We start from the raw sequence: 10,714 nt of genomic DNA, 5'->3' as shown, positions 1-10,714 counted from the left end.
ACCTTCTGGTAGCATCACTTGTAAGGAATGTAATGAATCCATGGTGTTTCATTCCATGCCTTCACTTACTCCAATAGGACAAGACGCACTCAACGAATACCTGAAGACCAAGGCTGTGACCATTGAGTACTAAGCCCAAGACCTGAAGAAGACTAAAGTCCAATTCATACTTCGGTGATAAAGTGTTGTGCGACGCGTCCCAGACACAAATTATGCAAATTTGTATTTGTTCATAAAAATTAGTGGCTACCTGTTTTTATGAACAAATACGTTTGGCTGTCATATTATTCACATAATGTAAATCTCAGCTAAGCTTGGCTTCTGTTAGAAAGTGGCTTCTATGCAGTAGTTACAACGCTAACTGTCTCTGAACTATACATTTTCGTTGTTGGGCGTAAACCTTGTGTGTCCAAAACCTTTTCATGAAATGGAAAAAAAAGTATCTGTGCCACACTATTTTGGGCATGCCATTACAGGTGAAGATTTTCAAAAATGTTCTCTATCATGCTATTTTCACAACTTTTGTGTGACACTGACATATGTCTTGGTATAAAATAGGGAGTTATGAAAATAAAAGGTGAAATATGGAGATACAAGGTTTCTGCCCGGCAGTGACCTTATGCATAAGGCAGTAGTAGCAAGCATCATGAAAAAAAAAAGATCCAGAGAAGTTATATGCACATGTGAACAAGAGATATTATGCACATAATATGGATGGTGATAATACAAAGAACTTCTTGCAGAGGCCGTTCTGACAGCAAAGCACCTTTAAAAAAAACTGGAACCTGTCATCTACTGTCATCTAATTTAACGTTGCTGTGGGGCAGAAACCTCTTATCTCCATATTTCTGTAAATGAATGCCCTACTTTGCCATACTACAGTGTCACACAAAAGTAGCAAAAATAGCCAATCTACAAGCTCAAAAGGTGTCGTCATAGATCGGCTGTTTTTGCTACAGTACATTTGAATTCTGAAAAGTAACAGTTTTGGACACCACCAACCATAAGCCCTGTCAATAGAGTTGTTCCCCTTCCTTCACCTGTGACTACTGATAGTAATGTTTGCTTTTAAATGTTTTTTAATTTGTTGACCACATGAATCCACGCATCATGAATATGCAGTTCCATTAATAATGGTCTTTTTTTTTAAAGCTACATTGTAATTATTAGTATGTGTTGTGTCCTTAACTATGCAAATAGAGAACATGTTTCTATATGTCCACAGACTGCTGTTTTGTAATCAATATAACTGACTCACAAGAAGAATTTTAATAAATTGTATACATTTTCTAGTTTTGCTACAGTAGGTACGCATAATTTAAATAAATGAAATAACATTTCCAACATATTATTTTTTCCTCACTCACAATTCATGGAAAATACAACCACCGTTCCACTTTAAGTTTGTACAAATTGATTTTAACCGATATTTGGAACCAGAATATGCACCATTTCTGACTGTTAAGTGAATAAAATGCACAATATAAAGTCATTTCAAAGCAAAAACTTGATATACAGTACCATTATTTCCGCTTTGCTAAACATTCACTACTGTATATAAGTATGCATAAAGCTTTAATGATGTTGGGTTACCATGAAATGTGTGAATAGCTCTACCTTGGTTAATTTCTGCCTATTTTCTTTCCTTTTTCTTTCTCTTTTTTTGTGTGTACTGTATTATTCATGGATGGAAATCATTTGTTCATGTGTAGTATTAGAACTTTACCTGAATGGCTAATAGGCTATTACATCTAGCTCTTCCATGAGGAGCAGTTATCTATGATTTGCAGGTTTGGCTTAGTATAGTGCCTATTCTATAGGTGGCCACCAGAGGTCATATGTCCACTTTCAAGGCAAAAACAACAACTAAAGTGACAGCAAATTGGTGAATTACAGTAGATGGAGAGAGAAGTGCTCTTATGCTTCTTGCAATCAAAGAGATGGATTACAGCAGAAAGTGACCAACCATAACGGAACATAAATGCAAGTTAGACCTGTTAAACAACAGGTTATAGTTCCCACCTTGTGTGCAATAGTTCCAACCACTAAGTAGGCATATTCAATATAGAGCTATTCTAGTGCTTTTAAAATGTAATGATTGGCTGTTGAGATTTCATTATGACACTTTGGTCATAAATTGTATGGACACCCATTCCCCTCAAGGTGTAAATTGTCCCATCTGCCCTTTGGTCAATGCCATGGGAATGAGGATGTAGGCGTATACGTATACAAAATACAGACATGAAAAACAATGTAAAAAAAAATATGACTGAAACAGAGTCAGGATGCTGCTATTATGCATGGTGGCTCACTGGAGGGTCTCTGCTACACTTTATGGAACAGAGCCTTAGTATTATTGGTAACACCTGTGAAGGAAGTAACATTACACTGCTATTTCTTGCCAATATGGCTGCTGTGAAAAGATCTGGAAATGTGGGTCCATGTGGAGAGGAAAATAAACCACCCATTTGGAGGTCTGGTAAATGGAGTAGGCTAATGCATCCTTGCAGTAAGATCTTCATCTTTATCAAGTGTTAAACCACAACTACTTTGGTGTAGCTTACTAGTGAATAGAAGAGAGTGAATAGAAGTTTCAGCAGAACATTGCCTTTGATTCCTGCTTGCACAGCATGCACAAATATTTATGTTTGCACATTCCGTCACAGAATATTAATACAATTGCTGAATTCTTTTTTTTTCCATGCATGCATGCATGCACAGTGCTGCAAGAAGTACTCACATTTCTTACTTAAGTAAAAGTATCAATACCGCAATGAAGAAATACTCTGTTACAAGTAAAAGTCCTGCATTCAAAATGTACTACAAAAGTAAAACTACAAAAGAATTGCCATCAAAATCCACTTAAAGTACCAAAAGTAAGAGTACTCATTATGCAAAATGTCCCATTTCACAAGTTCAATATGTATACAAAATATTTTGAAAATAGCAGATCTACAAGCTCACAACATGTCGCTTTGCAGATCTAGCAGATCTTGTAGATCTGCTATTTTCAAATAGCCAAAGTATATACAGTATATGGCTGAAGTGGTTAAGGTTTTGTAATAATAATCTATATCTACAAAGTAAATAGTGACTAAAGTTTTAAATCATTGTAGTGGAGTAAAAAGTACCATATTTACCTCTGAGATGTAATGGAGTAGAAGTAAAAGTATTGGAAATAAAGTAAAGTACAAATACCTCAAATTTGTACTTAAGTACAATACTTGAGTAAATGTACTTAGCTACTTTCCACCACTGTGCATGCATACATGCATCCATCCATCCATCCATCTTCAGCCGCATTAGCCAGCCCTGACTGGGGGATCCCAAGGTGTTACCATGCAGGCCAGCATGGAGATAAACCTCCCACCTGGTCCTCAGTTTGCCCCATAGAGACACATGGGCGGAAACGGAAGGCCTACAAATTCACGCCCACTTTTGAGATAGCGCCGCTACTCGAGGTCCGTTAGAACGACGAACTGCAGCTCTCAATGCATTCCCTATGAGAGGATATGAGAATTAGCCTACTTTTAAAATTATCCTGCATTAACTGGAGACGATATTGATTTAAATAAAAATATGTTTCCAAATGTATGGAGTGTCTTTGTCAACATATCTTCTTGTTTTCTTAATAGTTGATGTGTTTCACATTTAATTTGCCACTTTAACGAGTTACCCATAATGTTAACACAGCAGAGGGTAGACGGCAGACAGACGCATTTCAGTGACATCACTGTCTTTACGAGCGCCGAGCGCCGACCAGTGGTGTACACTGTAGAGGCAGGACAGGCGGTCGCCTGCCCAACTAAGATCTCGCCTCCCCTAAAAAAAAAAAAATAACCCGAAAATGTGTCATTGCGTGCTTAATGTCCTCAACGTCACGCACCCAACAAGCTTTGAACTGAGCAGATTGGACCTTCTGTTCCAGAGATAATGACCAAAACATATTGAAAACGTCCACTTTCGCCAGTTTTCTGGGTATTGAAAACCTCAAGGGATGCGTCCGTGACGTATATACCATGCGACCACTTAAAGTCTAGATCTCCGATGCTAGCGGTTTTGACATACTGATGGAGTTTATTATAGTATATTGTGGGTAGTATATCGAGATGACAGATATGGGACATTAAAAAGGACAAATCAAACAAATGGGACACTTTATTAGAACACCAAAAAAGTCGCTACAGCCTCAGTAGTTAACCAATGAAATGACGGTATTTTACAATGCTTCTCATAAAGATTGCATTGAGTGCTGCAGTTCATCGTTGTAACGGACCCCGAGTAGCAGCGCTGTCTCAAAAGTGGGCGTGAATTTGTAGGCCTTCCGTTTCCGCCCGTGTGTCTCTATGGCCTCTTCCCAGGCGGGCGTGCCTGGAAAACCTCCCCAGGGACACCGCAAGGAGGCATCCTTAGATGCCCGAACCACCTCAACTAGCTCCCTTCTACGCAAAGGAGAAGTGGTTCTACTCTGATGGATGAGAGACTGAGCTTGTGCAGGAGGTGAACCAATACCAATTAGATCTGATGGTGCTTACCTTTATGCAATATGCACTGCAGGGGCTCTGGAGCCAAGCTCCTGGAGAGGGGTTGTGCCCTATTCTCCGATCTAATCTATTTCTCCGGAATTGCCCATGTGAGGTGCCATGCGAGTGTGAGATTACTCACAAGCCCCGGTTGAGTGCTGCTATGTTGGAGTTTACTCCAGAGGATCGCCATGGTTATGGCCATGGTTATGGGGCTGGCTTTACACTCCATTAAAATGCATTGTAACATCCCATCGGTGGGATAGAAACTCACCACAATTTTCCATTCAGGGCTTTCCACAAATACTTCATCCACACTGCCATTGCCCAGCTCAAGAGTATATCATTTTTTTCCTCTTCTTTTTACACTTGCATAATTGGGTTTTTATGTGTCTTTGTATGTGAGTCTTGTGCTTGCATTAATGGAAAATACTATGTTTGAACCTTGACAATTTCTCTTTCTTTTTCCTATACCTCTTGCCAGGTGGGGAGAGACAATTTGACCGCCAAATATTTTGTTCTTGCGAAAATGTTTGGAATTCCACTGAATGGAATTCCCATCTGGCTTGATTGTATAACTTGTTTCCGTTGTGACTGTTGTCATGATTGTGTAGGGACTGCTTAGTACTGTGGAGACCTATTTTCATCTTCCTGTCACTGCAGCGCTGAGGTAATGTTCATCTGCTCGACAGCTGCTCCAGGGTGGCCCCTTTTCCCTCTAAATGAGCTTCTCTGGGGCCATGTTATTGTAATCGGGGCCTTCCCTGGAGTAGCAATAAAACACTTGGACGCATTTCAGATTCGCAAATCCTGTCTTCCTGTGTGAATTAACCACATTTATATTTACAACATGGGGAGCCTTTTGTTTGGGAGACGTTAATCAAACTGCAATATCTTGGCCACGTACCTTGGCTACTTTTGTCCGACACACCCAAATAATATATTTCCTGCTAACTTATCAGGACTTTACTGGTTCCTTTTTACTTTCTAGTATTGATCAGTTGGTTCAGAAGGGAGGATAAATAAATGTTGTTGTAATGTGGAAGCCGAAGCATTCAGCCAGTTCATTATAATAGTTGTATTGTGTGGAGAAGAGCCGAGAGTCAGGATAAATTCTCCACTTGCTTATTCCCATTGTCATTTATCTAAACAGGCAGGTTAACAACGAAACAAATTATGTTATAATAACTGGCTGGAGAAAAAAAAAATCCTGTTGTGCGGTTGTGGGTGTCAAGATCAGTGGTCAAAAGAAACTTATTTGAATTACCACAGAAAACACACAATGTTACACATTGAGCATGCTCACTGGCTCCAGATCAACAGTGATTCTGTGATAACCCTTCCATAATAATAATAAACATGCATATTTTCTTCCATAATACACTGTTCAGACAAATATGAATGAGCAGCTCATCAGTCTGAGTCATAACAACTGTCCTGTCCAGACACTACTACACTATCAGAATCAGCTTCAGGAACGAGCCTGATCTCGCACGCACGCACGCACGCACGCACGCACGCACGCACGCACGCACGCACACACGTGACACAGCGCAGCACAACCACAATCTGGCCATAATCATGTTTAGAACATGACAGGACTATATCATGTGTGCATGGTGCTCCACTGTGGAGAGGAGGTTGTGAGCCTACAGTATCTTTGGAATAAATAGAGGACAAAAATCACCCTCTACAGCCTGATTCACATAAGCGCACAACTAAGTATAAATCCGGCGTAAGAATAGATTAAATAATAGTAGTTAAATAGACTAGGATTCCTAAAACATTCTGTTGGGGATCTGGATCTTGTAAGCTAGCCTACTGCAGGCAATTGCAGTCTTCTGAAGGCCATTTCAATCACAGTCACACACTGATTTGATAGGCTACAGGTATTAGCCCTGTAGCCCATATTTCATAACATCTGTCTTTATTTTACAGTATGTGACATGCTCTAGTTTTCTTTAGGCCCTTTGATGTAGGAACAGCAATGTTTTCTGGGGTAAAAGATGGTTGGTAAAACCCTGATGTGAGAGAAGGTGAAGTAAAGTATTTAGAACTTTACTTAGATACATTTTGTCATCTTGGACGAGATACCGGTTTTCATCAGAATGTGCTGAGCTGAATCTGACACGAATGACAGCTACTGTAGAAGACAGTGCTGCATATCAGTAAAAACACTCATTAGAAAGAAAAAGAGGGTGGAATATTTACAGTAAGTATCAGTGTGTTATATTATACATCAGGTATTATACATATCTTTCTTCTTCTGGACAAGCATGTGCCCAGTCCATTCCTTGTCTAAACACGCACACACGCACACAGTCACACACACACACACACACACACACACACACACACACACACACACACACACACACACACACACACACACACACACACACACACCCACACCCACACCCTCACCCACACCCACACACACACACACACACACACACACACACACACACACACACACACACACACACACACACACACACACACACACACACACACACATTAAGATGTGTAATTAAGAGATTCAATAGGGGATGTTTTATATTCACAGATTTACGAATAAAAGAGCATCGGAAAGGGTTCATGCATTAAATTACACAGCCCGGTATGTAATTTGTTTTTGTTTGGTAACGTTTTAAGATTCAAGAGTTATGAGCTGGTATAATATGACAGTGTCGTTTCTTGTTTGTGTCTGTGTTGAGTTGTACAGAAACAGAACTTTATCAAGTCTACATTTTTGTTTTTGCAACCATTTTGACATATCATTGTTTGGTTCCAGTTAAATGAAATATTCAGTATTTTTGCCCATTCAAACAATGTAAACCTGAACTTGTTGCATGCTGCTTAGTTCTGATGCATTGATCATCTAGACTATAGAGGGTGGTTATTGTTTTATCATTTCTCTTAGCTTTGTTTTCAGAGTTGTATTCATATGTTGATGAATGGTGTGTTCTCCAGTTTCTGAGGTTTTGAGCATAAACACGTTTTGCAATCACGCCTACTTCAAAAACGATTATTTGATGACTCAGTTGCAAAAGTTTAAGTGCAACACAGAAGAGTAATTGGGAACAGCCGTGTGCATTTTTTATTGCGTCTTAGTACAAAAGACTTGCATGTGTTGCGGAATTTCCGTATATTGAGCCCACATACCAGCAGTCAGCCCCCCTGTGGCATTTGGTTTTAACTTTGTGCAAGTTGTTTTAATCATGTGAAACATGTACATTTGTCCAGTAATCCAGTGAGAGAGAGAGAGAGAGAGAGAGAGAGAGAGAGAGAGAGAGAGAGAGAGAGCAGAATATTTGACAAAAAAGGTTTGGGTCAGTTGTAATGAAGGCATTCGGTTAATTATTATTCATTCCAGATTCTCTTGAGAACAATGATGCTGACACACTGAGATTGTGGACATGAAGGTCCTACAGCAGAATGATGGCCCCATGAATCAGCTCTCCCATGTGACTGTGACATGATGTGCTCCTCTTTTCTGATTGGACATGACTTCATCATTTTGTCTTTGTCTTGTATTATGTAGACCAGAGAAAAGTGCTCTTTGGGCATTTCCACCCTTCATACCTGGCCCTCCCCTGTCACCCTTCCCCATGACCTGTACACGCTGACACAGTCTGCCCTCCTCCCAGCTCTCTCCATGGCCTTTGAGTGTAATCTATATTGATCACATGTGTTATGAATGCAGAATGTTATATCAAAACAAATATTTGTTTGAATGTATCACTCACAGAACGCAAGCATGACAATCAAACTGATCTATATTTGCGACTTCTCGTGGAGCTGTACAGGCTTTTCTGAAGTTACGATTATTTTGTTTGGTCCTTTCTGATGGCTTCCACTGTCTTCTGTACAGACAGTCCTCACAGCATTTATCTGAAAATTGTTGGAAGATTGAAATAAGAAACAAGTCTCCACAAGTCCAACATGTCTCCTTATTCTCACGTATTCTCAAAACGTCCTTTATTCGCAATTAAAGTGGAATGAAACCCTAGGCCAATTTTTTTGTTTGTCTTCCGGTACAGGTTAAAAACTACACAAGTGTAAGTTGACGTGATATCCGAATGGTTAGGGCGTGTGCAACATCGGCTCTAATGCCTGACAGCGAGTCCCCGGTTTGACTACAGGCCCAGTCACCCGGGTGGACCAACCAAAACAAACCATTTTACTAACGTAACCATTCTCCGCCATTCAAAACACAACTACTGATATAGATAGAATGACTTAATAAATAAAGCTGTGTTCTTGTTGTGGGGCAATAACTTATCATGTGGACAAAATAACTGAGGCAATACAGAGACTAATCAAATAACCAAGGCTTTACAACTATGAATCAATCAAGTCATGTCATATTACATACGCTACTCTAAACTCTCCTTAAACTCTGTGGATTAAAAGAAAGAGGAGTCGATAAGACAACAGTCATAAAAAAAAACTTTGCCCAAATTCTTTGGCATGACCATGAAGTGAAACTAGATATGGTTTCAGGTTCAGCATTGACATCACCTGCCTCTGCTCTGTCAAACGGACCATCGTCTGCATGTCTGCGATAATCACTGGAGTTGTCACCATTTCCTCCATGAAGAATTTGGAAGGGTCACCAGATGATGGTATGGTGATGGAATATTACCTGACTCCACAGTGCATTGTGATACTGTGATTTTTTTTCGCCCCTGTCCATCCGTGAATAGCTAATCTCCGGTGTGTGAATGCATGTGAATGTGTGTGTGTGTGTGTGTGTGTGTGCGCGTGCGTGCGTGCGTGCGAAAAAACTGCAGACCATTTCAAGAGGGTTGTTTGTGTTCTCAAGCAGAAAAGTACAGTCTGATTCATTTGCCTTTTGCTTCCACTTCCTGTCACAAATAAAGTGACTTGCTCATGGCATGCTACGAACCATATCAGGGAAACGGGTTGCTCTACACACCAATGGCAGAAGTGTAGCAGATGACTGAGAACTGGAAGGTTCCTAGTTCGAACCCCAGCTCCTCCTCCTGGCAGACACTGAACTGCTCCTGTGTGTGGGAACTGTGCAAGTTGGTGCCTTGCAAGATTGCCTCCACGGTTGGTGAATGTGAGGTATACATACATGTATGTATAGTGCTTTGACTGGTCAGAAGACTACAAGAGCACTTTATACATACTGTACAGCAAAAGAACATTTACCATATTTCAGTTGCCTCAACCTATTTGGTTCACAGAATACACAGGTAGCAGTTTAATATATTTTACTCAATAATAAGCATGACATTTCATGTGCAAGTTCAGGCCATCTCACTTTGTTATATGACTCTTGTGTAGATGTGCTTGGAGAAACAGAGGGATTGAGTTGTATAATTATCACCTGCTTGTACTCTCTACCAATGAACCTGCGATTCATAACATCACACAAACCAGTGGGTTTTCACAAGAATTTGACCTCATCTCTCTAGCCAAGTGGACAGCACAGCTGAAAACGTACCATTACACTGAGATAGTTCATAGATGTATTTTATTGGGCTGTCTCCCAAAGCCTTTTTATGTCCTCATGTTTAAACCCCCAGGAGAATAAAAAGATGCATCTTCTTAAACGTGGGTGGATCATGTAACAAAAACCCCCTCCTTGCTATCCTCCTCCTTGAAAAAGTATTTTGCAATAAGACCTCCTATATTCCAGGGAATGTGAGCCAGGATAAAGCATAGTCATATTTTGACCAAAGCTTGGTCATTACTTAGCCTTGATACAAGACTGTCATGTGACCGACGACCGTCTTGTGATCGAAGGCTAAGTCATTACTTAGCCTTGAATACAAGACCATCATTATGACCAATGACCGTCTTGTGATCCAAGGCTAGGTCATTACTGATAGATTTATATAAAAAGTTATAGTATAGTGGTTGTTAAACCTTTTCATGTCAAGGATCGGTAAATTAATATGTATCTGGCCGCAGACCCCCATATGACAATATTTTGTGCCAGGGACCCCCCATACAAGAGTTGTGATTTTCGGGATAAAAAAAAAAAAAAAAAAAAAGCTGATCTATTTTCAAATAGTGGGAGTAGGTTAAAGTGGTTAAAATGATTTTTATGATACATTAACTAATTGTGCTGGGAACTCCTTCAACGACCCCCTGGGGCCTCGGGGACCCAAACAAACAGACAGACAGACAGACAGACCACACCACACCACACCACA

General features: G+C 40.1%; 1 protein-coding gene across 1 annotated transcript in view; it reads left to right on the top strand.

Moving 5' to 3' along the window:
• aldh1l1 (aldehyde dehydrogenase 1 family, member L1) overlaps positions 1–1,445 on the top strand; it is a 19,922-nt gene extending 18,477 nt beyond the window's left edge. Inside the window, exon 23 of the mRNA XM_084062105.1 lies at positions 78–1,445. Coding sequence (XP_083918231.1) covers positions 78–133 — 56 coding nt within the window. The 3' untranslated portion in view covers positions 134–1,445. The remainder of the gene's footprint in view (positions 1–77) is intronic.
• Positions 1,446–10,714: the final 9,269 nt, after the last annotated feature.

This window comes from Gymnoscopelus microlampas (genome assembly GCF_963454915.1).
Source record: "Gymnoscopelus microlampas genome assembly, chromosome: 7".
NCBI lineage: Eukaryota > Metazoa > Chordata > Actinopteri > Myctophiformes > Myctophidae > Gymnoscopelus > Gymnoscopelus microlampas.
Note: the sequence above shows the minus strand (reverse complement) of the source record. Positions and strands in the feature narration are given on the sequence as shown.